Here is a 23,479-nt window from a genome sequence, read left to right as displayed (position 1 = left end):
TCGGAGTTCGGAAGCAGTCCACCCGCTATAACGCGACCTGCTCAGCGGAAACTTCTCTTGAGTCCTTCCAGCAAGGTCCACTTGAAGGTCAGTTATTAGTGGGTTAGTTGCCCAGGCTACGTCGTCGTTACATCCACACCATGCGAACGAGATCTCAGACCTCTGTGCTTGGCAAGCGACCGCATCAGGCTGATGGCAAGCCAGCCTCTGTCGCGTCCACCGTCGACCAGGCAGGCTCACAGGCCATGCCCACTCCCGACCTTACACCCAAAACGAAACGCGCTCGTGTTTCCCTCTCCTTTCTCGACGGGGAATCCAACAAGGAAAACGTCCCTCCCTTCCGTACCGAAGGCTCGGCTGTGTCTCCAACGAGTCCACCTCCATCCCTAAGGCGAACCAGCACGGAGATGATTACACCCTCACGTGCTCGAACCAGTAAGTACCGCTACGCGTTCTGTTCCGCTGTCATTAACGGCTCTTTGCAGACAGAGGTCGCCATGCGTCCACGTCCAACATCCAAACTCTGCCGACGACGGATATGTCTGCCCTGGCTTTGTCTACTCCACCACCAACTCCACACGCCACCCTTCTTCCTATTCATGCGCGCGCACGTACCCTTCTGCGTGCAACCTGCAACGACAATTCGTCCATAACCGGTCGTACGACCGAACGGGAAACCATCAAAAATTTCATTTCCTCGTCTTGGGAGTCGCAATCGACATGTCCATCCCTTTTCATTTCCGGAACTCCCGGTACTGGCAAGACTGCCCTCGTGAATGCTGTGCTTAAGGAACTGGAGGAAGATTGCGATGTCGAAGTGATATCTGTCAATTGCATGGCTTACCGCAACACAGATGCGCTCTGGGATCACCTCCATGACACGTTCGTGGGATCTCAGCCCCTCAAGGGCAGCCCAAGGAAAGCAAAGGCGAAGTTCAAGCCGCTTTTGGATGACCTACTTGCATCAAGGAAAAGAAGATGGTACCTTTTCTCCTCCGATGGTTGACCCGATGACAATCTAACGGACATATATAGTCTCCTCGTCCTTGACGAGCTTGATCACATCGCAAATTCTTGCCGGTCGCTCTCGGCCATTTTTTCACTTGCGCGCAAACATACAGCAATTCTCCGCATCATTGGCATCGCCAACACCCACACACTCACTGCGTCAACAACTTTGTTGGGCGATGATACCACGGAAATCCCGACTCTTCATTTTGGCGGATACACATCATCTCAGCTACTGGACGTTCTGAAGGCCCGGCTCTCTTCGTTGTTCGAACCCGAAGATGATCACGAGGTTAAGAAACGCGCACAAAAGTTCCTTCCTATCGCCACCTTAACGTTGCTGGCGAAGAAGGTCGCATCACAAACCGGAGATGTTAGGATGCTGTTTGGTGTTCTGCGTGGCGCTATTGATAAGGCCGTGTCGTCACCTTATCCTAGTGCTGAAGAAAATCCCCTTGCGGTCTCAGTTCCCGTGGTCACGCCTACTCACATTTTGGATGCCCTCAAAGCGTATCTGCCCTCCAATGACGCTCGTCGCAACAATGTAATGCCAACGGCGGCGTCTACAACCTCATCTTCTAGTAGCGAAATTGTAACCAAGGTGCGCGGTTTCGGGTTGCAAGCCAGACTTGTTCTGTTGTCTATGCTCCTGGCCACGAAGCGAATGGAGGCCTTTCTCCCCTTGGCTTTTTCTATCTCCTCCCCTCCTAAAACCCCCGTCAAGCGTTTAGGTTCAATGGGGCTCACCAACAAATCCGCTGGCCTCGATCTTGCTCAGATACACTCTTACTACACTGCAATTCTCTCCCGCACAGAGCATGATATCTTCACCCCAGTTTCTCAAAGCGAGTTCGCAGATCTGTTGGGTGTGTTGGAGACTTCTGGACTCATCTCATCGTCGACGTCCTGTTCTGCTGTCGCGTCTCCGTCTAAATCAGGTCGTCGTGGGTTTGGCCGCTCGACATCATTCGGCGCGATGGCGAAGAGTGCGGCAGCAGGTCAAGATATCCGTATTGCAGATACCGTTCGCATAGACGAAGTTCTTCGTGGCTTAGGCGTCGCCGACTCTCACGCTGAAATCACGGATCCGCGGGAGGAAGAAGTCCGGGCAATATGGGTCCGCGAGAGCGCAAGGATAGCAAAGGATGTTAAGCTCCGGGCACAATCGAAGGGGAGTGCGAACGACTTAATCGAGGGGGCGTTCGAGAATTAATTGCAAGCATACGGGCCCCGAGACGAATAGTTGCACCGGACGAAGGTAACGACATTTTCTTTGTAGCCATATCATGTATCCTCCCTACCATAACAGTCATTCCACGCTTCATCTCTTTTATATTCACGATGGTGTTCTTTCGTAGTTATGCTCGCGGGCGTTCTACGCCTCTCATTATGTGGAACGAACACATGCTACTACCGGTTTTTACACAATATTATCGGTGTTACGTCGAAGTCATAGATGTCGCTTACAAGCAACACGATTACAAGCAAATCCGAGACCCTATAAAAGGTAACGAGGGAGCCAGAGTAAGACAAAGCAAAATGTCTTGCTATGTGGATCTGCTCGTTCATTCTCTGAATAGAAGTCACCTATGTGAAAATTTGACTACAGTCGACTCCCTCATAACCCATACATTTTTCCATTTCCCAAATTCCCATACTCTCTCATACCCCATACCCTATGGCCTATCCCGAATGGGTATGGGTTATAAGGGAGTCGACTGTACTTGCAGATTCCTAAGACCCGACGGTTGATTAAGATCCAAGGTTTTCTTGGATGTTAGACGTGGATGCTGGCAGCATTGAGACGTTCTTGTGCAGTTGCTTGTGGTACATAGACTCGTAATACACTCAAGCTAGATAGCAATGGTTTGGGGGGATTAATTCTGCATGGGCGGGAAAGTCATGCTTCAGGGACAAACTTGGCGTCAGAGGGGGAGGCGATATATCTTCTTTCATCCGTGACCTGCTCAGGTTTGACGTGCTCAAAGGCGGCGGCCGTGGCCTCATCGGAGAAGCAGAAGGCGTTAAAACCCCTACTATAGACTTTCGCTCAAGGTCATAAGAAGTTCCCTGCGCCGCATGGAGGATCAGCATCTGAGGAGACACACACTTGAGAGGATCTTCAGTTCATGAGCGCCATTCCCCGAGAATGCAGTAGCTCACAGTTAACATCACGTATAGAGAAAGGAACGCCACAGAAACCCCGCTATCGAGTGCGAAGGTCACGAGGAATGCTATCCCGACTGCTGTGCATGGCAGAGCAGACTCGATGATCACCGATGCGGCATTGAAATATTTCCACGAACTAACAGAGCCATATTGTCTGCGGCTCTTCCGTCCAATGGTCAACATCTGGCCACATAGCATCGACGTGACTAGGAGGTTCAGAGCGATTGCCACTGCGTAGTAAGCGACGGCTATAAGTGCGGCGTCTCCGGCAAATATGTTACCATGCTGGGCAGCACAGTACGAGCAAAAAAGCGCTCCCAAAACTGGATGGACAACAGGTCAAGACAGAAATGCGTGGGGAGGAAGAAGTGAGCTCACCAACTGTTCCCACCCATAGTATACAAGGTAGAACAAGAACCCATATTCTTTTCCAGAGAAGATAAAGACGATAGATCTTTCGAAAGTTCAGTTCCGACTGTCAGACAATCGACCAAGGTACGTACAAGCAATGCATCACTGCTTAGTTGCAACAAAACTATGGCCATCAGGCCCAGAATCTGGTACCATACGGAAGACTGGTCAACATAAAGCTGCGCCATGCCCCCAACGTATCCATAGTGAATGATCCACATTTGCTGTCCGAAGATTGCTTCCACCAGCACGAAGATGCTGACGAGGAATAGGAACAGACTGCTGAAGCAACGATAGATAATCACGGTATGGTGTGAGAGGGAGTCCCGAGACCCCGTCGCAGAACAGCCCAGGGCCCGCATTGTCTGACAGTATAAGCTTAGTTCAACACCTTCGAGAAGCAATCAATGGTAGGCTGGGTTGCAGTGAAATGAGGTGGCGTACCATAGAGGATGGTACTCAATATATTGCCAATATAAAGGGAGTTTTGCCACAGTGGACCTGCGTTAGCCATGATGGCGGGAAGGCAATGTGAACGAGTCAAGCTGCTGGCAGGGAGCCTCCCATCTTATATACTCATGGCGTATGAAGTGGGATCCACCTAAAATTGACAACAACTACCTCCAGTACTCGGTACTTGTCTTGAGTATCCTGAGATGCTTTCCAACAATTCCGCTCGATATGCCTCCGATAGGGATGGAGCCATACGACTGCCCTCCATGTGTGATACGCCCGCGTCCTAGGACGTGCGACACCTGTATAAATTTAGTATCGACATCTATCTGACCTTTCCATTTGCTTTGAGTTTTACGGGTCAGGAGCTGTAGTTTCGTGGGAGGAACGCCATTGCTGGCAACTACGAGCCTTTGTGAGCACTCCGGACTCCAGCTCGTTAGGTAACCACTCCATACAGTAACAAATATTAATCCATACAGCAGCCAAGATTGCGATCTAGGTTTGCTCGATATAATCGACATAAGACAATTATCCTACTATGTCGTACTCCCAGTGTATGTAGTTTTGACTTGGGATGAACTTCGGAGGAATGGTGACATCAGAAATAACGTGATTTTATGTGTCAGTAGGTGATTGTACAAATTGTTGATATCCAGAAAACCACACTAAGAACCCACCTTTCGCATTGCGTAGTGGTAGCTTATATCACTGTATATTGTATTTCACCCTTGAACATGCAAGCCAAAATTCTTTCCCGCCCTCTTCAGTCCAGCCAAGAGGACCTAAATCGCACTCGGCACAGATGAGAAATTTAAGTTTCTTCGTAGAGCCTTACAACAGGGTTTTCGGCGATTGAAGGAAAGTCTTCGAGAACTGCGTACCTGACGTTTCTCCGACGTTGGATCGGACGGTTCGAGTGAAACCAATGTTCTCAAACTCCATCGGAGATGGCGTAATTAGCCACCAGTGAACAGTAGCAGGTGGCAGTGGAAGTGGAGTAAGTTCCGGGTGCGGGGGCCTGTTGGGGTCGTCCATCTAGAATAGTGTGAAAATATGCACGAGGAATAATACAGCTTCCTTACTTCTACACCGGCCCCTTCCACCCACATCCCCACGTCGCTCTTCAGAATTATAGATCCGCATCCAGTACGGGGGCATGTGAGGTCGTATTTATTCTTCAATACTCCTTGTCTCGTGACATCCGTACTGCACACATCCATTACACCGCTATCAAAATCTTGAAGACTCCGAGCGGTGGAATTCCGCGCCGGTGGCCTCCGTAGGGCCTCAAATAGTCCGGGTGGCAGCGACACAGGTTGATCAGGGCTAGGGGCCAACCCCGTGCCTCCTCTCACCTGTGAAGTGTCGCACATTTCGTGCTACCAGGACCAAGTCAGGGTGATGATGGAAAGATACTTGATTAGTAAGCTGGGAACTATCAACTAATAATACCCCAAGGTCCGAGTTTTCCAGCACTCGCAATATGTTTAGACGAACCTGGTCAGAGACGGAGATGGATGGCAGAAAAAAAACAACTTTACTTCTCCTAGATGTAGTTGCCAGTATGCCTACATATTTGATCACCATGTCCCCTTTTTGTAGTGCTAAGAGCAATAGAATGTATGAATTAGTCTCGTGCGAGACCAAAGAAAAAAAACATGCATTAAGAGGGAATCGAACCCCCGGCGGGTCGATGGCAACGACCCAGGTTACCACTACCCCATTAATGCGACGACGTGTGTCTTCTTATGCTATACAAACCGCCGTGAATGCAAACAGCGTCGTAGTACTAATATTCACAGCAAACCACTTAAGATTCATCAAAATCGAATGTTCTTGATTGTCCCGGGATTACTCCTGAATCGCCCAACTACACGACCAGCATAGTTCACATTGACATCCCTCACCCGATCAGCAACGTCATCGTCGACAGTGAACTTTGCCACATTGGGTTTCCCATGTTTCCATGAGAGATCGAGCGTGATCCCACCGCGTATTCGCGCGCCTCTGACCGAGCCAGACGACCAAGTTAGAGGCAATGCAGGGAGAAGAGTGACTTCAAGAGGGATATTCATGCGGGCTACATCCGGTGCCTGTATCAATGCGTTCTTGGGCAAGTCATCAGATTCGTTGAAGTGATTCGCTTGCGAAGTAGAGACTCACGAGTACCGCAGCCGGATATCCGAAATTCGCATCAATTTGGAAGATAGTCGATCCATAGGTATACAGCGAAAACAAATTCTGTGCGAAATTCCTCTCTATGGCATACTGAACAACGGACGTTAATGGCTTGCCACAGGAAGCAAAGGAACAACATACAGTCAATTCCTTGTAAAATTCGGTTCCATTGCCGAGCTGTGCCCAAGCAGCAGCCCTCCAAACTTTCTCCCAGCCTGCATCAGCATCCGGTCCAGTCCCATTACCTCTATGAATAAGACTGATTTCCGCAGCGTCGAGAACCTGCTCCTTTGTATAATTCATGAACGTTCCATCGACGGTCAGACCACCCTGTAAGGAAAGGGAATACGAGGCGATGGCATATCCTGGATATAACTATCAGTATGGTTAGTCGACCGATGTCCCATCTGCTAGTGAAATTCATACTCCTATCAAATGACTGAGGTGGCGATGGGTATCTGTCGGTTGGTCTATGTCTACCTTCCACTCTATAACCATAGTTGAGCCAAGGATGTGACGGTAGCATCGTGAACCCGAGAACAGCTAACCTTGGAGCTGACCCCATCGCCCGATCCGGAGGCCCATGTCCATCTTCTCCCTGCTTGTGCGAATGGCTGTCACGGGTCAATCACTATCTCAAAAACAATAATCGCGCGCATACCATCGAGGAAGCCGATGTCGCTGTCGCCAGCGATAACAAAACCCTTTTCGACTGCATTAAACATTTGCCAGATCAGTTGCTGAGAGTGCGCACACCCTGTCCAGGTCGGAATCACGCTATATGATGAGGAAACTCGATCCAGAACATACCGAAGGTAATCGGAGTTTGCTCTGGTGAGTTGCAGGGTACAGTTACAAGGGTGGTGTCATTGAAGTGCAAATCCTCAACGAGCTTCTCCAGATGGAAGCTCGCGGCACCCTAAACAGGGTTAAGCAGTCCATATAACGCGACACGCGCATTGATTTACCTTGAGCAGGGGCCATCCTTGACGCCTCCACCACTTAACATCATTGGTATAATCTAAGTGATCCCAGATGTGGATCATCTAGGGTCAGGATCAGTGGACCACTGTCAACCCGCTAAGAAGGGATGCCAACCAACCATCCAAGCGTTGGATTCTTCAGCGAACTTCAGTACGACTTTCATGTGTGATAATACAGGACTATCGTACCCGGATAGTTAGCCCACAGAGCGGAATTTCCTGACAACTTCATGCCAGTATGCCCAAAGATCTGTGACACCACAGCAATGAACGTAACTCAACATGTTGAACGAGAACGTCTTACATTCATCTAAATCGAAATTGTGTCAAAGACTGTCGCGGTCGTATACCAAGCTGACCTACTTCATTGTGTGTGACCCATCCACGACTGACATTGTACAGGATTTCCGCGGTGTATCTACCGCGTGGCACCCATGTATTCTGCCTAAAAGTAAGTTCTCAGGCAGTTTTCAGGAAAGGCGGAGAGTTAACCTCAAAATAATCGAAGAGTGATTGTGTGACGTCTAGATTGGCCATCTCAGCAAACCAATAGTTCATCTGGATGTTGACATTCGAGTCTAATAACTGGCTCAGCACCGAACATATATCGCAAACCGCGCCACTCACGGTAGTCTGTAGTAGTGAGATGCATCGCTGATCATTTAGGAAAAGGTGACCGATACGAATCTTACCAGAGCCCCAAGCATTAGATTGCGCATCTGCCCATTTCCCCTGCAGGTTTGCAGGCAAAATTCCTCTAGCGCTACTAACCAATAGATATCTTCCATAATTGAATAGAAGCCATTCCAAATAGGGATTGCCAATATGGCTTCGGTATGACGCAACGATCTGATCTGTAGGCGTTTTGAAGTCTGGGGTCTGACCCAGTGAGATAGAAAACCTGTCCATAAGTGATACATAGTCCGAAATATGGGCATCGAGAATGGAGGTATATGAATCAGTGTTTGCATATACAGAGGACATGAGATCGATGAGGTTGTTGTGGGGGTCGGGTCCCTGGAAAGAAAAGTTGGAAGCGGAATCTCCAGCTGCTATGTCGTAATCCGTATCCCCGAACCAGGTGACCCATGCTTCCGATGCGTGGGTCACGATAAGTGTGGCATTAGATGGACTTGAACTAGCATTAGCAGTACACGACACCCTGCCACCTGGAGCCTCGACACGAACAAGGATTTCGTAGAGCATACCGGGATCTAAGATAACGTTCCTGATACGTAGGGTTGAGTTGTCGAAGCAGGTTATGTTCGGTAAGGGGAGCCCTGTCTCAGCAGCAACGGAGTAAGCATAAGTTAATGTTGGGAGAGTCGATGATGTGGTGTTGATGTGCTGAACGCAGGCTTGCAAAGGATGGGAACAGAAAGACTCCCTGTCGACCCGATGTATAGTAAATGTCCCATGTAGAAGGCAAGAAATGTACCTAACAAAATGGACACCCTTTTGCGACCACATGGTACGCTGAACAGCTGTATCAAGGTCAAGCCACCTCACATATCCAGATACTAGACCGGTTGTATTCATTGTTACAAGTATGTATCCCGCTCCCGCGTAAGATCCTGAGAAGACCATGGAGACGGAACTTTGAAAGCGTTCCGTGATGAACTGCGTCCACGTACCATAGGCACCCGCAGGTGTCATAATCTCGGCAATGTCTTCATAGCAGAATGTCGCATGATTTTGTGTCATGAATGGATAAGTTAAGACTCACTGTCAATGGTACCACTTGGACTAGAGAAGATAGTTTGACGAATCCTCCGCATGTCCTCGGCTAGTTGAGTTCGCTGCGAAGGCAAGTTATTGCCACCGTTGTAAGTCTACAAGCTACGTCAGTAAACGCCGACAGATTCTCAAGGAGGATAGTTGTACGATAGATGAACACATACAGGATCTTGAAACGGTCCGCCAGACCACAGGGACTCTATGTTAAGTTGGATCGACTCCTGAGTTGTCCCTCCCAGAAGCATGGCTGCAAGACGACCATGGTTCAGATGCAGATATGGGTGGACGGGAAGGAATATACCAGCCAAATGTCCGTTCCCAATTGGGAGTAGATCATGCGCCCATTTCGTACCCGGAGAAGTATACCAGAGGCCATTACCGGAATCTGGGAAGCCGGAAGGGGCAAAACGAATTACCGAAGCGCATGTTGAGATAGAAAGTATGCAGGAGATTTGACTCAGCCACAATTGGATGTCCTGGGGTAGGACGCGACGTATTAAGCGAAATAGCGGGAGAATGACTGCCCAGGGGCGACCCCCGAGTAATGCAATCGGCGAGTCCATGTTCCTCTTGGTGCTAATGCAAGGCTAGTAATTGCTGTTTTGCCACTTCACGATAGTTTCCAGTAATGTTGGAGGCTCCACGGCCGCCACCACAAGGTTTTCCGCTACAGTAGACGTGCAGCACGGCCAGCGCGGGACGGATAGTTGCACGCAAGGTTCAAAAGCAGAGAAGGTCACTAGTCTGGGACTTACTTTCGCAGACAGATTTGCTTAAATATAAGAACGAGTGTCCAAATCACCGCCTGCATAAATACCGGACGGTCCTCAGGTGACCGGGCAGCGGCACTTGTTCGCAGCGGAACGCCTGCCATGCACTGAAACGTCACAGACAATAGCAAATCACGTGCTCGACGTCTCCAATCGGCAGAACATGCCTGATGCCACTGATAGATTCGTACCCCACCTGGCCACCCGAAACCAGCGTATTTAGCATGCTCAGTGCTTCCGACGACAACCGTACACGCATCCGAGCACAAGTATCCGAGTTAGGAGATGTTCCGACACTTTTCGTCGCATTAATGGGGTAGTGGTAACCTGGGTCGTTGCCATCGACCCGCCGGGGGTTCGATTCCCTCTTAATGCAATTGATGCGCGTTCTTTTTTGCTCCACTGGGAACAAATTTAAGGCTATATTTTTACTTTGTGTCGTCCATTGATGCAACGCCTATGGAGGGCTTCATCGTACCTGCTTTTGATCAGAGCGACGAAGTTCGATACATAGGCACTCGGCACCTCGGGTGCGAGGTTGAAAGAATGTGGAAACAGCTGTTGCACTGCTTGAAAGCACCGAAATTTGGAAGAGGTTTAGCGTAGTTAGCCAAATATGGCAGTCGACTCTGTTCGTGCGACTGGATCACTTGTCCGCTTGCCGTTGTTCCGTTCAGGACGCTTCGTACTCATTGTGAGACTAACCGGAACAGAGCGGCAATAGACGATCCCACAATTAAAATGGCTTCCAGACCACTCAACGATGATGAAGTATTGAGCGAGATGAACAAGATGGTACGCGTTCGCACTGATCGCCTCAGTTTCATGTCTGACTGTGGATTGATACGTGCAGGTGGCCTTCATCAGGCAGGAGGCGATGGAGAAGGCACGAGAGATTAAGGTGAAGGCAGACGAAGAGTTTGCTATCGAGAAGGTATTCTCCATCCCGCGTGCGCAGTCCGAACAAGCTGACCGTGGGGCAATCCTATGACCGGACGAGAGTAGGCTAAGCTCGTGAAGCAAGAACAGCAAGCCATCGACGCCCAGTATGAAAAGAAACGCAAGGGCGTCGAGACCGCACAGAAAATGTACGTGGTTACTCATACCTGATTCGATCACAACTAATTATGCGCCGCAGTGCCCAGTCCAACCTTACCAATAAATCACGTTTGAAGATTCTCCATAAAAGAGAGGAGCAGCTACAAGAGCTGTTTGCCACTGCACGGGAGGAGATCTCAAAGTTTGCAGAGGACGAAGGACGGTACTCTCAATTCTTGGAAGGTGCCGTCTTGCAAGGCTACCTCCAACTCATGGAGCCAAAAGTGATCCTTATTGCCCGCCCGGCTGATGTAGAACTCGTACGGAGCGCAGGGGCTGCTGCTTCCGAGACATATACTCAGCTGAGTGGGCAGCAAGTATCGTTTGACGTCCAAGGGACGCTGGAGGATAACAGGTGCGCTCATGTGTATAAATGGTCTCCTTAAGCACTGGAAGTTTAGAGATGCTGTTTCTTTAGTGCCGGTGGTATCAAATTGGCCAGCGGTAACAAGCGGATAACAATCGACAACACGTTAGATGAACGCTTGAGACTACTCGAGGACAAGGTACGCTGGACGTCGCGTTGAAAATTCCACATGCTGACCCCATTATATCGTTCAGATGCTTCCGGAGATTCGAGTGGATCTCTTTGGCCCCAATTTGAACAGGAAATTCTATACATGATAGGACAAACGTTCACACATACCTGTAGCTAGTCCACCTGCTTGAGCACATATCTACATATCCTTTGAATGATGGTGGTCATTCACATCCCAAGGTGTCGCAAAAAGGAATTATGAGAAAAGCCGAAAAAGCAAACGCATCAATTGCATTAAGAGGGAATCGAACCCCCGGCGGGTCGATGGCAACGACCCAGGTTACCACTACCCCATTAATGCGACAATTTTCTTGGCCCGAAAATGTCATTCCAGCCACGAAAGTACGCATCGAGTGCGAGCGTTACATAATCCAGGGAGACAGTCTCGCTTATCTGTGTCAGTTTTCGCTTCTGCATTATCGCATTAATGGGGTAGTGGTAACCTGGGTCGTTGCCATCGACCCGCCGGGGGTTCGATTCCCTCTTAATGCAGTCTGTTTTTATTTTTTTTGTATAACATTGCAGTACTGAACCTACGGACTAACGGCGAATGGATCAGAACGCGCATTGTTCAGCACTTCAAAGCTTCAGTGCCGACAGTAGAACCGTGCAAGTACCCACTCTCGCTTTTATAAGACATGTATCCGATGTAGAGGCAGGCATACAACAACCTGTTTTGCAGCTGACTGTTCCCTCTTCTACAGAGCCTACCAAACCAGTTCATGATGCTTTGACGTCCCTCTACTCTCTACCGCTTCCTGTCAACACTTCCAGCGCGCCAATCTCAGTCCATGTGCGTCCGAATAGAGTGCCACCCCGAATTCGAACGATAACGCCAGCCTTCAGGTCGGGTACCGTGGGCCGAGAACATGCTACTTCTGCGAATTTCGTCGGTGCTCCATTTCTTGCGAGCCAAGCCTGCGGCCCAAATTACTGCCGCTGCAATAGCGCAAAAGATAACCTAGCCTGTGGTACGGGTATGTTCCATTGTTGATTGCGCCTGTACTGGTACATCTCAGCTAGTCTAACTGCTTTTCGAAGTAGGACGTTACAGGCACAGTGGGAATCAATACGTAGGGGTAAGTACGTTTTGCGGCCAGTGGAACACCTTGCCCGTCGGTGATCGGCTTGCGCCCGTCTATGACAGCCAGTACTGATCGGACCTCGCGAATATGTGCTGTGAGGTTTCTAGAACGACACGAACATAATGAATAGATGACCGATGGCCGGATCCGCCTCGGCTTGTTTTATGATATTCCATTCTGAGAGTAAGTCACCGCCGTTCCAAAGGGGGGGCTCGCAGTACTTATTAACGTTTACGACTCTTCTGAGAAGTTTGGCATGTTCACTAGTACTATTAGTCGTGTCGAATCTAGCACCTGTCGTCTCCGCCATTACTATCAATCGAATAGCGTACGTGCTTCGAATCTGCTTGATTACCACTAAGGCACATACCTTGATAAGCACTTCTGATGTTCGTTACATGTTTGTTTAACACATATGTCAACATGGCGATTTCAAGTATCATCCGCAGACCTTTTGTGAAGAAACTTGTCCAGGGGTTACTAAGACGATCTCGCGTTGAAATGGTTGTCACTCTCTACTCCCATCTCTTCCATAAGCTGCGAGGGTGACCTTGATGGACAGATGCACTCAAGCAAATGATCAACTGGTGTGTTCCTGAAACTAAATGGAACAGCTATATTCGTAATCACGTAGCGACATCAACTTAGAACGATGATGCGAGAAAGGACGACAGGGTGATCGAACCATGACTGGTCAAGATATAGCACCACTGCTACACTCGGCATTTTGACACGCGTTAGTGGCACGGGTATACACAACTATCAAAGTTGCGGCACTGCAACATTGAATTGTAGCAAGAAGCTGCGTCTCTTTCGTTGCATCAGGAAGTGAGGGAGAAACGCACAGGAAGGGAGCTGCTACAACAAAATATATCCGATAGCGGGCGACAGTAGAAAGAGAAGGTCATGAAAAAGGAACGACGAGGATACAGGATTACCCTATGAGATACGGGCCAGCGTTCTACCAATCGTTCACCATGATCAATATGAAGTGTATTATAGCAGAAAAAATCCGTGAAGAAAGAGAGACCACCCGTGGCAAAAAAATATAACACTACAATTATAGTGGGTGGTCGATGAATGAAATGGATCCTTGCGTGTCAGTAGCAATAATGGAAGTAACGTGTGGATGGTATGTGGGAATGAGCGAATGTAAACGGTCGGAGGTGCGCGGTACGAACTACCAAGGTATGGGCACAAGTGATTCGCCTCTCCAGACCGCGCGGGAATATGGTGAGTCTATAGAGCTGGTACAGAAAATCGTCAAACAATTTATGCGGGCGTAGTTGAATGATCAGTGCAATTCGTGTTGGTCAGGGCTTTTTCAACACCCGCGATAACAAAAAAATGGAAGTGTCCGGGTTGTGAAGGTCATAAGTATGTTCGTTGTATTCTGTTACGTGAATATTCTCTCCAGAGTATATCTCCTCTAGTACGAGAAAATCATCAACCAGGGGTTGAGCACGATCTACAGGGGAAAAAAGGATGTAATATCAGCGTTCCGGTCTTTCAAGTATGACTGCTCCAAATCCGACACTGCCCATACGGCGCAAGGCAAAACGAGCGAAGAACCCAACAACAGAACACGACCCCACAGGGAGCTATGCACGTGAGGATCGTGACATCACGTAGCTCGTCACCCCATGCGAATGAACCCTAAATCCCGTCCTAAAGTCCCCGGCAGCTTATGAACGAAACGCCTTCTTGGGGTGCAAACACACAGGTATCCAGAAGATCGATGGACCAGTTCTCTAAATGAAGGTGCAAAGAAAACCGCGGACGGAGACGAAGCGCGAGGCATTGCACCTGCACCCAGTAGGAAGGAACCCCAACTTACCGGGAACAAAATGTGACATCCACAAACGATACTGAGCGGAAGAATCACTGCCCATCCTGTTCCGTCGATCCTCCACTGGTATGGAACAAGCGGCGTGCTGGCGACTATCATTCCTATGATAAGGGCAGCGGATACGAGTAGTTGGAACCAAAAGCTGTCGATAGTGCGTTAGCGAATGCTCCACCTGAAGATGCGGATAGAGGAACGGGTGGCAATCGCCGTGCGGTACTTGGGAAAACGTGTTATATGACAACTCCGCAGTTGGGTCCTCCCACGACGCGCGCGATTCTCGCCTAACCTCCAGGGTACGGATTAGGGCTGACAAGGCGACGGAAATGAGAAAAAACGGAATAGAGTGCCCATGAACACCAACATGTTGAATAGGACCACCTCCCCACACGACGACGAGACACATGTCCACGGACGTGCTATCGCGTACCACGTAGAAAACCAGAACAAGACGCACCGTTTTAATATCTTAGGGACTTCCTTGAAGAAATTCGAGCGTTCAACTTCCTTCTTGGTAGCCTGCCACGTGATGTTATAGGAGAACAAGTGCGCAAGGATCGCTTGCGAAAGTGGGATGGCGAGGCCACCAAAGAAGAAAAAGCTGACCCGTACATGTCAGTGGCGTTGTCCCACATGTCTCCTAAAAGTGGGGCCAAAGCGGATAAGAAGACTACTCACAAAAATGGTATCCACATCAGATTCTCTATGAATGCCCACACCAAGCCCTTCTCTCCCAGCCGATACTGCAGCAGCGTGAAACCGATAGTCCCAGACCCGAAGAATACGATGGTCGTAGCGAGCCAGATCTCGAAGGAGTGCATGTAGAACTCGTCAACTTGAAACTGGTACCCGAGTAGGACGTAGTTGATGGTCGCGATGGTAACCGATGCTGCTATACCGACTAATCAAGATGTTAATGAGTCTGTGGTAGAGTGAAAGAGCCAGGGACGCACAGTACGAGAACATGTCTGTGAATAGACAATAGTTAGATTAATGCTATAGTGGTACGATCAGACGCACAAGCCATCATGGAGATCTTGTAATGCGTAGGCGCATTTGACCATATGAAGGTGTGTATCTCCTTGTTAATAGGGCCCTTGTATATCCATTGATGCAGTGGATGGAATAGAAGTCTGGCATGAAGCATTCCTGGTTAGGTATGGCCCCGACGGGCAAAGAGCTGACAGGAGGCAGGTAATCACGTACTCCGAACACCCATAGGCATACTTTTGCCAACGATTCAACTCGTCATCCGCTGTCAACGACACACCTTCCTTGAACCCTCCTTTAGAATACGTTGCCCACCGAATAACGTAGCCCTTCAACTGGAGACGCAATGCCATATCGAAATCTTCCGACACGTTTGACTCGGACCAGATTTTCACCCGATTCTTGTCGGAAGGATCGTTGAAAGCGGCATCTTGAAGCGCTGACCACCGCATGAATGCGTTGTGGCCGACGAACGGGGCTACCTCGCCGTTCGCGCAAGTCATGGAGATACATTTGTTGATACGTCTCGTGAAGTACGCAACGCCATTTTCAAAGTAGTGGTGCGCAACTTGCATAACGTCTGGTAGCAGTCATGTAGGAACTTGATGCAAACATCTGTACGACGAACACAGACTTACCACTCTCGTGTTGCAAAACCGCGAGTTCTTGACTCTCGGGTTCTGCAAACTCTCTCGCCGCATCCCTCAAACAATCCTCGGGGACAGCCGTGTCCGAGTCGACGAGCAGGATCAACGCACCAAGACGTGTCCCCCGAGCATTAGCTGCCCATGGACGGTGGAGGCACCCAGATTCTTGGTATACTACGCCAATCCCGCGGTTAGTCATCGCCGAGCAGAAAACAGCATCAACCTGCCTTCCTCCATAGCTTGTTGCAGTGCCCTCTCTTCCAGGTCCTCGATCTGGGATATTGAATCCTTGTTACTCCTTTCTCCGCTTGGCGTGACGCCGGACACGCTCCTGGCCGGCGTACCGGGCGTACCGGGCCTCACCGGTGTCTGCGTTCCACTGACTCCTCCACTCATCAGAGGGCCCACATATGGTAGAATGAGGGCCTGATCGTCCCCCGGGCGACCTTCGTATTGTAACCCGTACGTACCTGGCGTTGGACCAGCACCACCTTCGATGTTGGAAGTGGAAATGGAGCCACGCGTATTGGGAGCGCAAGGGGTTGTTCCCGATGAGGAATTTCGAGACGAAGATGTTTCGGATTGGAGCTGTTCGAGGATGCGTTCGAGGCGGAGGGAGAGGTCGAGAGCGTAGTTCATGTTGGAAGCCTTCTTGAAGCGACCAACACGGTTAAAACCTGGCAGAGATGAGTAACTGGCTGCAAAGAGGACATAGTGACTTACCTTGAGGGTTTGACTTGGGATGGTATGTGTGACCAGGCCGCGCGACCCATGCAATGTTGTGCGTCGCGTAATATTTGATTCTGGCAGCCGCCTCCTCAGGAGGTAGGAGTCGAAGACCATCATCATTCACAAAGATAGAAGACGTCCCTCCTTGTCGGGCATATGTTTGCATTGCCTTTTTCAGGGATTCGAAAGAGGACCGAAGCACATGATCCAGAGATTCCTTGTAAACGGGCATCTGGATGGTGATATGTGGCAGGGCGGTATCGACTTCCTTGTTTGGAGCAGGGGGCACGGCAGAGTAGTAACGCGAGTTCTTGAAGTATTGTGCAATAGGTCCGATGGCCATGGAGACGTTTTGGAATATCTGGAGTGTGAAGAACTGAATGAGGGAGGTCAATGTGACATCCGACTTTGGGGAGTGATATCACATCTTACCAAAGATACGGCGAACAGGAAAGGAATCAATATGACGAGGGCGAAATGGATAAACTGTCCATCCAGCCGCCATTCTTGCAGCAAGACTTTGACACCGTTGCCCATGAACACTGCGGAGCATTAGGATGAGAGGGGTGTTGCATGGTACAGCATACACGCACCGATGGCAAGACCAGCGGCGAGGCCGTTATATATAGACGCGAAGAGCATGGTTGGACGGGGAGTACGCTTAACAGCCTTTTCCGCGTCGTCCAGATCGGATATGAGTATTTTGCGCCCGTACCACGTGCGCTTGTACTTCTTCTCTTGGGGTGGTGCAGTGGGGAGAGAAGAAGGTGTGGGTTTCTCTGACAGCTGAAGGCCAGCATGAAAGTGACTGGACACGGAGTCGGGGACTGAAGAAGACGTTTGCACTGGGGAAAAGACAGGGGCAGCGATTTCTCCAGAGGAGACGGATGAGACGGTCCTCGAAGTCGCGTGCTATTGGAACTATGGAGTCAAGCGAGTCTGACCAGACCACGAGAACGCGTTCATCACGCTAGGAGGAGGGGGGTCAGAGGGTGTGAGGGAATATATGCGCATATACTCACGATGAATGCGGCATTTTGCTCCTTCTCTGCCTGAGGAAGGAGGACCATGGTGTCGATGATCTGTATGCGGGTATCGATGTCGACATAAATGCAGTCTGCCTTTTCGTCTGCAGCGCATTCTGCGAGTGCCGCGTGCACAGCAGCACTACGAATTTTGACTGCTACGAGGGGGTTGAGGGCAGCAACGGCGAGCTCGAAGGGCTCGAGACCCGCGACCTCGTAGGGGAAGACGCGGAAGGAGCCGTCGTGTGTGCGCAGACACACGCCGGCGGGGAGGGCATCCTCGTTTGGACGGAACCAGGCGTCGTTCTGGGTTTGCTTGAATATCCAGTGGAGGGTAGCGTCGTATCTGTCGTAGTCCATCGTGCGAGGGGGGGACGACGACGACAGAGAACGACAAGACGAAGAGCGAAAACGGAGGTTAAGCAGGGAATGAGCGCAGGCAGCGAGGACATATGCCGTACACCTGCATCGGAGATGGCATCGTGGATCTGAGATCTGACAGCCGTAATGCTGGGAGCGTCATCGCGAGGCGTTGTCCAAACGGAGAAGGAGTATATCCTCGCATGTTATCAGGGTGGGAATATTTTCATCGCAGGCAATCCATGCGCCACGGCGAGGGTGCACAAAATCTCAGCTAGCGCGTTGCTTCTTCTCTCTGCCGTCGAGTCGACTCGAGCCATGTCCCGTCGTCCCAGCGGCGACTACAGCGCCCCTTCTAGCGAGGAAGACCATGCTGGCAGCGGTCTCACTCCACCTCGCCCCTTCTTTCTCGCATCCTCAAGACACTCGTCGTCTGAACCAGACCACTCAGCCGACAACCACTCGGACTCGGACTCGTCTGCGCCTGCCCACTCCCCGCGCAACTCCATCGTCGCACCCAGAACCAGGAACCACCACCGCAGGCGATCCCAGCTAGGTGCAAGCCAGTTCTCTGCCGACTCCGAGCACGGTCACCGTCCGGTCAGCGACGTCCCTCCGAGCCCAAGACCGCCTCCGTCGTCGTTTTCCTTCCCCTTCCAAGCCTACCCCGGCAACCCAGACCCCATCCCGGGCCGCATATCCCGACGCAGCAGCTTTTCATCCGACGTCCGGATGGTATCCCGGTCCACCGCCACGTCGTCCCGTCGCAACGCCCGACTAACAGGCGAGGACCCCCTCAACACAGCCATGTCCGACTCCGAGCTGCCTCTTCCGCGGCCTCCGTTCGTGGCCTCCAGGTCGCCGTATCGCACCTCGGGTGGCTCCGTCTCCAGCTCGACCCTCTACCGCACATCCTGCCGCCGCCGCCATGACAGAGGGGACAGGCGCAAATCTGCCCAGAGCAAGCTCGGCGACGACCATATTCCGCGGTCCTTTCTTGTCCCCTGCATCCAGACCGTCTAGCGTATGGACTCCCCCCGTGCCCCCCTTCAGCGTCTCGGGATCCCGCAACGGCTCATCTACCGCATTGCCTCTTCCCACCCAGAAGAAGACCATCCCCAGCACCAGGTTGCGCGAGAAACTCACCCCACAGGACAAACCATGGCTCGCTCAGAAGAAATCCACCCTCGAACGGGCTAGCAAATGGGTCACATTCGGCGGCATCTTTCTTGGCCTCGCCATCGCTGCGTTGATCGCATTCAGAGGGTACAACGACGTCAGAATGCTCACCTCAAATCAACTCTGCCTCGTTTTCGACGACGAGTTCGACGGCGGAAGCCTGGACACCAACACCTGGAGTATGGATGTCGAATTGGGTGGCTACGGGTGAGTAGCCTCGTTCGCATATATGCCCATATACACTCGACTGACGCACCCGGCAGCAACGGCGAGTTCGAAATGACCACCGATTCGGCCAACAACATCTACATTTCCAATGGACAACTGTACATCATGCCCACACTCACGAGCGATACTATCAGCGGTGGATATGATGCCGTTATGAATGGAGCCACATACACTCTCGACGGGTGCACTGCGTCGAGCGGTACGTTTCTTCCCAGTCGTTGTCGTCGTGGCTCTGGTTCAAACTGACAAACTCAGGGACTGCCGACATCGGCGCGTGGGTCGAGCCGTCGGCACCTTCCATCGCGGACTTCATTCTCCAAAAAAGGCAACAGGCAACAGGTGGCGGCGGCAACGGGACCACAACAGGCAATGGGACCACGACAGGCAACGGCACCACCACCGGCAATTCGACCACTACGGGGGGCGGCACGGGCAACTCCACCTCGTCAGGGAACAGTACGACGTCAGGTAACTCTACCACAACTAGCAATAGTACATCCTCCAGCGGTCCATCCTCAAACCCATGCACCGCCGTCTCCTCTGCATCCGCCGGGACAGTCATCAACCCAGTCATGAGTGGACGCATCAACACACGTGGAAAGAAGACCATCAAGTATGGAAAAGTCGAGATCAAGGCCAAGTTACCCCAAGGAGATTGGTTGTGGCCTGCTCTCTGGATGTTACCAGCGGGGAACTCGTCCACCAACGGGTCAGTGGCACAGGGAGCTGGCGTTTATGGTGACTGGCCCGTCAGTGGTGAAATTGACGTGGGTGCACTTGCTACTACTTCTCCATGTTCAAGAAGCTGATAGTCTCGTTAGCTCATGGAAGCGCGAGGGAACTCGCCGAGCTATCCCGCTCAGGGATCCAACTATGTCAGATCCACATTGAACTATGGTCCTTTCGCGTCGGGTTCAACACCTATCGCTACGAGTGCGTATCTCTTCTCTTCTCCCTTCTACTGCAATTATGATGTTTCGCACATGTAGCCACGGGCAGTACAACGGCCAACCTTATGAACAGCATCTACGGATGGATATCTAGCAAACGCAGCTCCTACGCCGACTCCTTCCACGTCTATGCAATGGAATGGACCGGATCGTGGATGCGTTTCTACACCGATAACAGGTTGCAAGCCATGGTCGATATCAGTTCCATAACTTCGAAGAACACGGATTCATACTTCTGGAATGTGGCAAACTTCCCTAGCGTAGCTATGAATATGTCTTCGGGCAAGTATATCGTTGTGGAGGATCCGTGGTCAACTGCATATGGAGCCAGCGCAGCTGCGCCATTCGATCAGGGTATGCTTTTCTTCCGTTCGTTCTTGCACTTCCAGAAATACAAACGTGACCTGCAGAGTTCTACCTCGTAATCGACCTCGCAGCTGGAGGGACGAGCGGGTGGTTCCCCGACAATGTTGGTAATAAGCCATGGTTAGACGGATCTGCGAGTGAGTACAGTGTCGGTATTTTGCAGTTGCTCATCACGTTGACATGGGGCACGTAGCGGCAATGCGCGATTTCGCTGCAGCGCAGAGCACGTGGAGCGCAACGTGGCCTTCCAGTGCGGATGACAGGGCATTTAGAATGTGAGTCTCCTTTCCCCGCATCCGTCTCGGAGACACTAACTGGTGTACCCAGCGATTACGTGAAAATGTGGCAATTGTGCTGAGTACCTCCTGTTGGTACGTACCTCTTCCTTGTGGCTTTGCTGCTGCATAAATTGGGTTAGACTTTCTCGCTTTTAGGCGTGTGTGTTGTGTGTGCGTTGTAATTCGCTCTGCCGCTATGTGTCATTTGCAAGTGCAGCCTTTGTCACTCTTTTTGTGTTGAAATTGTTGTTCTCCTTGCCATTCAACTAGATACACCTAACATTTTACCCAGTACATATTGTCATCACCATCACCATACCTCCTTGCATCTGGACAGACTGGACTAGACAATTATGACATTATAACTTTGGATGAGTTTCTCTTGACGTCCCCTTCTGATACGACCTTACCCAAATCACCTTACCGTTATTGTTGCTGACAACAAGTTAGGAGTTCAAATGTTCGCACTGGATACACGATACAGTGCACTGATGATAATGATATAAGTAAATATATTGAACAGATGCTGATTTCCGTATCCAAGTTGATGAGTTCCACTGCAGGTCTGTTTATCCAGGCACATAATTATGTGGAGCTCCACCTCGGCATGGGATCACATCGTAGAAGCCTGCGGAAAAAGTCGGACTGGCAATTATATTATATGGATCAGGGAGTTACAGCGGGCTGCGCTCACCGTCGCGTCACGGGCCTGGTATGCATGCCCGTTTCCTTGGACACGTACACAGATTGCAAAGGAAGTAATAGCAGTCCACTCAATTGGTTCAACGGCCAGAAGCCATTTTGTGATGTGGATACCTCCGATCTTCTCATATTGGTTTTGCTGATTGAAGCTGTTGGGCGCACGGGTAAGCCACATTACCGCGTGTTTGGTCCAATGTCATATGCTGTGTATCCAGTCTTCGAGGCTCAACATGCCGGCGGATTGCGAGGAAGTTGAACTAACCGCAGAATCTAGGAAGGAAAGTTAAGCGTAATAGCACAACTTTACGTAGATATACGGCATGAGTTGTTCCCGAAGCGGAAACGTTTATTTTGACGTGACGTCATGACCCTCGCAGTATTAGCTTCGGGCCGCCGCGCGAATTTCAAAGTCCGCCGCCTTGAGGCTTGCTGTTCAGGACCATTGTTGTGCTCATGGGAACACCCCTTGTACAGTGCTAGGAGTCTTTCCTCATCCAAATCATCATGCATCTTAAGTAACTGCTGAGCACTGTTCTAAAGGATCTATTGCACGTACTTTGGAAATTTTACTGCCGTAGATCAGAAGACTTTGGCTTCCGATGTTAATATACTTTTTTTTTTCACTTCTACGACAGCGGAATGGAACGTTCTGCACAGATTGTTGAACCGTAACGGAGACTATCAACACCCATGACAACACTTACACGTCCATCATAGTGTGAGAAGCACGAAGATAATAGTATTTAGCATGCCCGACCTTCCGGGTCAATGCTGCTGAGCCGGTGACAGACAAAGAGAGCCGCATGGTAGTTGCCTTTTGTTATCTAACGTACCTTGACGTACACTATTAGGCCTGCACCTGTCCACAGCCCTCCCAGAGAAACTCGTGTTCCTCAACGAAAACAATGACCGCTGTCATGGAGAAGAAATTTTCTACGTACTATGTGATCGTGATACTCGCGATGTTTTGGTTCGACAAACACAGGAATTTAGTGGGAGTGGATGGATGTGAACGCACGTGCTAGATCATTGACCCCAGTCTATCTGTCAATCATGATCGGTTGACCGGTAAAAACGGCTTAGGGTTAATGGCGCAATCCAGATATGTCCCTTTCAGCATGGGAACTGAGTTCCTACAACAGCATTTTTTTGACGTTCATTTGAGTGCAGTTCGCGAGGTGTTTTTGCCCACATCACCGTACTGTGCAATTCGAGGAAGGCACATAACCTTTTACTAGCAATTGTGCTTGCTAAACCCCTGAGGCGAGCAGTTGCCAGTATACTTGAGAGCCCACCGCTCGTCATGTAAATGTGAGCGTAATTTTCGCGAGGTCGTCACCGCGACTTCCGTAGAAGTGCTATTTGCAACCCAGGCACTTGTAGTCAGGGTCCAAGGGTGTCGAAAGTATACATGGGTTTGAACGGGGTCAAATGACGTTGGTAGTTTCCTGATCTTGACTTTATTACACGGAGCTCGCAGTTAGAGCTATTGCGTAACGTTAACCAGGCTGTGTTGTAGGACCTTTGAAGCCTAGGGTATTTCACGATCGCGCGGAGTATCTGCGATACGCCACTTGCCCGAATGACTGAATTTGGAGACAGACTCCACCGGGGATGTGGTGTCTGGAGGCCACAATCGACGCGAGAATCAAAACGTGGCTTTCTTGATACCTGCAACATGGGCCGGATTTACGACTCGTGTCGTCCAATCTACCACGTTTCTTCTCGCGATGTCAGAGGTCGTCA

General features: G+C 50.5%; 8 protein-coding genes and 4 non-coding genes across 12 annotated transcripts; 6 read left to right on the top strand and 6 right to left on the bottom strand.

The window, feature by feature from the left end:
* The first annotated feature begins 21 nt into the window (after positions 1-21).
* F5J12DRAFT_760980 (P-loop containing nucleoside triphosphate hydrolase protein) lies at positions 22-2,418 on the top strand. Its single transcript, XM_051742119.1, has 3 exons — positions 22-435; positions 486-981; positions 1,036-2,418. Exons 1-3 carry the CDS (start codon positions 141-143, stop codon positions 2,219-2,221), a joined length of 1,977 nt encoding a protein of 658 aa, XP_051604638.1. The 5' UTR covers positions 22-140; the 3' UTR covers positions 2,222-2,418.
* A 2-nt stretch (positions 2,419-2,420) lies between these two features.
* F5J12DRAFT_795639 (uncharacterized protein) lies at positions 2,421-4,458 on the bottom strand. The gene is made up of 5 exons (XM_051744079.1): positions 4,033-4,458; positions 3,681-3,979; positions 3,556-3,631; positions 3,172-3,500; positions 2,421-3,117 (listed from the first exon to the last, which is right to left on the bottom strand). The coding sequence occupies exons 1-5, from the start codon at positions 4,100-4,102 to the stop codon at positions 2,857-2,859; spliced, it is 1,035 nt and encodes a 344-aa protein (XP_051604637.1). The 5' UTR covers positions 4,103-4,458; the 3' UTR covers positions 2,421-2,856.
* F5J12DRAFT_795635 (Mss4-like protein) lies at positions 4,448-5,564 on the bottom strand. Its single transcript, XM_051744078.1, has 4 exons — positions 5,127-5,564; positions 4,926-5,079; positions 4,722-4,874; positions 4,448-4,623 (listed from the first exon to the last, which is right to left on the bottom strand). Exons 1-3 carry the CDS (start codon positions 5,415-5,417, stop codon positions 4,750-4,752), a joined length of 570 nt encoding a protein of 189 aa, XP_051604636.1. The 5' UTR covers positions 5,418-5,564; the 3' UTR covers positions 4,448-4,623; positions 4,722-4,749.
* On the bottom strand, positions 5,547-9,770 carry F5J12DRAFT_795631 (glycoside hydrolase family 95 protein). Its single transcript, XM_051744077.1, has 20 exons — positions 9,244-9,770; positions 9,107-9,189; positions 8,932-9,037; positions 8,840-8,875; positions 8,644-8,779; positions 7,898-8,592; positions 7,833-7,838; positions 7,698-7,783; positions 7,569-7,646; positions 7,510-7,515; positions 7,395-7,455; positions 7,325-7,341; positions 7,191-7,268; positions 7,033-7,141; positions 6,884-6,979; positions 6,771-6,836; positions 6,649-6,710; positions 6,364-6,597; positions 6,208-6,312; positions 5,547-6,152 (listed from the first exon to the last, which is right to left on the bottom strand). The coding sequence occupies exons 1-20, from the start codon at positions 9,503-9,505 to the stop codon at positions 5,865-5,867; spliced, it is 2,610 nt and encodes an 869-aa protein (XP_051604635.1). The 5' UTR covers positions 9,506-9,770; the 3' UTR covers positions 5,547-5,864.
* Positions 5,704-5,774, bottom strand: F5J12DRAFT_t11. Its single transcript has one exon. It is a non-coding gene; the product is annotated as a tRNA-Gly (tRNA).
* Positions 9,771-10,017: 247 nt separating the features above from the next.
* On the top strand, positions 10,018-10,088 carry F5J12DRAFT_t30. Its single transcript has one exon. It is a non-coding gene; the product is annotated as a tRNA-Gly (tRNA).
* Positions 10,089-10,338: 250 nt separating this feature from the next.
* Positions 10,339-11,559, top strand: F5J12DRAFT_795608 (ATPase V1/A1 complex subunit E). The gene is made up of 6 exons (XM_051744076.1): positions 10,339-10,507; positions 10,566-10,646; positions 10,718-10,800; positions 10,851-11,165; positions 11,229-11,316; positions 11,372-11,559. The coding sequence occupies exons 1-6, from the start codon at positions 10,454-10,456 to the stop codon at positions 11,432-11,434; spliced, it is 684 nt and encodes a 227-aa protein (XP_051604634.1). The 5' UTR covers positions 10,339-10,453; the 3' UTR covers positions 11,435-11,559.
* A 19-nt stretch (positions 11,560-11,578) lies between these two features.
* F5J12DRAFT_t10 lies at positions 11,579-11,649 on the bottom strand. The gene has a single exon. It is a non-coding gene; the product is annotated as a tRNA-Gly (tRNA).
* A 120-nt stretch (positions 11,650-11,769) lies between these two features.
* Positions 11,770-11,840, top strand: F5J12DRAFT_t31. The gene has a single exon. It is a non-coding gene; the product is annotated as a tRNA-Gly (tRNA).
* Positions 11,841-12,456: 616 nt separating this feature from the next.
* On the top strand, positions 12,457-12,941 carry F5J12DRAFT_179212 (uncharacterized protein). The gene has a single exon (XM_051738252.1). The coding sequence runs from the start codon at positions 12,571-12,573 to the stop codon at positions 12,841-12,843; it is 273 nt and encodes a 90-aa protein (XP_051604633.1). The 5' UTR covers positions 12,457-12,570; the 3' UTR covers positions 12,844-12,941.
* A 1,177-nt stretch (positions 12,942-14,118) lies between these two features.
* F5J12DRAFT_902466 (glycosyl transferase family group 2-domain-containing protein) lies at positions 14,119-18,030 on the bottom strand (the record flags this gene model as incomplete). Its single annotated transcript, XM_051748301.1, has 14 exons — positions 14,119-14,184; positions 14,298-14,424; positions 14,737-14,880; positions 14,958-15,180; positions 15,300-15,412; positions 15,486-15,849; positions 15,908-16,090; positions 16,144-16,218; positions 16,261-16,593; positions 16,640-17,021; positions 17,078-17,187; positions 17,239-17,472; positions 17,504-17,615; positions 17,668-18,030. The coding sequence occupies 14 exons, from the start codon at positions 18,028-18,030 to the stop codon at positions 14,119-14,121; spliced, it is 2,829 nt and encodes a 942-aa protein (XP_051604632.1).
* Positions 18,031-18,946: 916 nt separating this feature from the next.
* F5J12DRAFT_795587 (glycoside hydrolase family 16 protein) lies at positions 18,947-21,557 on the top strand. Its single transcript, XM_051744075.1, has 10 exons — positions 18,947-19,274; positions 19,321-19,380; positions 19,463-19,636; positions 19,693-20,204; positions 20,259-20,370; positions 20,427-20,741; positions 20,798-20,890; positions 20,947-21,028; positions 21,081-21,124; positions 21,188-21,557. Exons 1-9 carry the CDS (start codon positions 18,959-18,961, stop codon positions 21,109-21,111), a joined length of 1,695 nt encoding a protein of 564 aa, XP_051604631.1. The 5' UTR covers positions 18,947-18,958; the 3' UTR covers positions 21,112-21,124; positions 21,188-21,557.
* The last annotated feature ends 1,922 nt before the right edge of the window (positions 21,558-23,479 follow it).

Source organism: Pisolithus orientalis (assembly GCF_024613125.1).
Source record: "Pisolithus orientalis strain OTSU chromosome Unknown F5J12scaffold_2, whole genome shotgun sequence".
Lineage (NCBI taxonomy): Eukaryota > Fungi > Basidiomycota > Agaricomycetes > Boletales > Pisolithaceae > Pisolithus > Pisolithus orientalis.
Note: the sequence above shows the minus strand (reverse complement) of the source record. Positions and strands in the feature narration are given on the sequence as shown.

What these genes read in the sequence shown, in the direction of transcription:
- F5J12DRAFT_760980 (XM_051742119.1), top strand. Translation starts at nt 141, where the DNA reads ATGCGAACGAGATCTCAGACCTCTGTGCTTGGCAAGCGACCGCATCAG. An exon ending in ACCCTCACGTGCTCGAACCA is followed by an intron (nt 436 to 485) that starts GTAAGTACCGCT and finishes GGCTCTTTGCAG; the next exon opens with ACAGAGGTCGCCATGCGTCC. An exon ending in GCATCAAGGAAAAGAAGATG is followed by an intron (nt 982 to 1,035) that starts GTACCTTTTCTC and finishes GGACATATATAG; the next exon opens with TCTCCTCGTCCTTGACGAGC.
- F5J12DRAFT_795639 (XM_051744079.1), bottom strand. Translation starts at nt 4,102, where the DNA reads ATGGCTAACGCAGGTCCACTGTGGCAAAACTCCCTTTATATTGGCAAT. An exon ending in ATTGAGTACCATCCTCTATG is followed by an intron (nt 3,980 to 4,032) that starts GTACGCCACCTC and finishes TGCTTCTCGAAG; the next exon opens with GTGTTGAACTAAGCTTATAC. An exon ending in ACTATGGGTGGGAACAGTTG is followed by an intron (nt 3,501 to 3,555) that starts GTGAGCTCACTT and finishes TTGTCCATCCAG; the next exon opens with TTTTGGGAGCGCTTTTTTGC.
- F5J12DRAFT_795635 (XM_051744078.1), bottom strand. Translation starts at nt 5,417, where the DNA reads ATGTGCGACACTTCACAGGTGAGAGGAGGCACGGGGTTGGCCCCTAGC. An exon ending in TGGAAGGGGCCGGTGTAGAA is followed by an intron (nt 5,080 to 5,126) that starts GTAAGGAAGCTG and finishes ACACTATTCTAG; the next exon opens with ATGGACGACCCCAACAGGCC. An exon ending in CAACGTCGGAGAAACGTCAG is followed by an intron (nt 4,875 to 4,925) that starts GTACGCAGTTCT and finishes CCCTGTTGTAAG; the next exon opens with GCTCTACGAAGAAACTTAAA.
- F5J12DRAFT_795631 (XM_051744077.1), bottom strand. Translation starts at nt 9,505, where the DNA reads ATGGACTCGCCGATTGCATTACTCGGGGGTCGCCCCTGGGCAGTCATT. An exon ending in CACTCTTCGATTATTTTGAG is followed by an intron (nt 7,647 to 7,697) that starts GTTAACTCTCCG and finishes ACTTTTAGGCAG; the next exon opens with AATACATGGGTGCCACGCGG. An exon ending in ACCTCAGTCATTTGATAGGA is followed by an intron (nt 6,598 to 6,648) that starts GTATGAATTTCA and finishes CCATACTGATAG; the next exon opens with TTATATCCAGGATATGCCAT.
- F5J12DRAFT_795608 (XM_051744076.1), top strand. Translation starts at nt 10,454, where the DNA reads ATGGCTTCCAGACCACTCAACGATGATGAAGTATTGAGCGAGATGAAC. An exon ending in GTCGAGACCGCACAGAAAAT is followed by an intron (nt 10,801 to 10,850) that starts GTACGTGGTTAC and finishes TATGCGCCGCAG; the next exon opens with TGCCCAGTCCAACCTTACCA. An exon ending in TGAGACTACTCGAGGACAAG is followed by an intron (nt 11,317 to 11,371) that starts GTACGCTGGACG and finishes TATATCGTTCAG; the next exon opens with ATGCTTCCGGAGATTCGAGT.
- F5J12DRAFT_179212 (XM_051738252.1), top strand. Translation starts at nt 12,571, where the DNA reads ATGGCCGGATCCGCCTCGGCTTGTTTTATGATATTCCATTCTGAGAGT.
- F5J12DRAFT_795587 (XM_051744075.1), top strand. Translation starts at nt 18,959, where the DNA reads ATGACAGAGGGGACAGGCGCAAATCTGCCCAGAGCAAGCTCGGCGACG. An exon ending in CTTTCTTGGCCTCGCCATCG is followed by an intron (nt 19,275 to 19,320) that starts CTGCGTTGATCG and finishes CAGAATGCTCAC; the next exon opens with CTCAAATCAACTCTGCCTCG. An exon ending in GATGACAGGGCATTTAGAAT is followed by an intron (nt 21,029 to 21,080) that starts GTGAGTCTCCTT and finishes TGGTGTACCCAG; the next exon opens with CGATTACGTGAAAATGTGGC.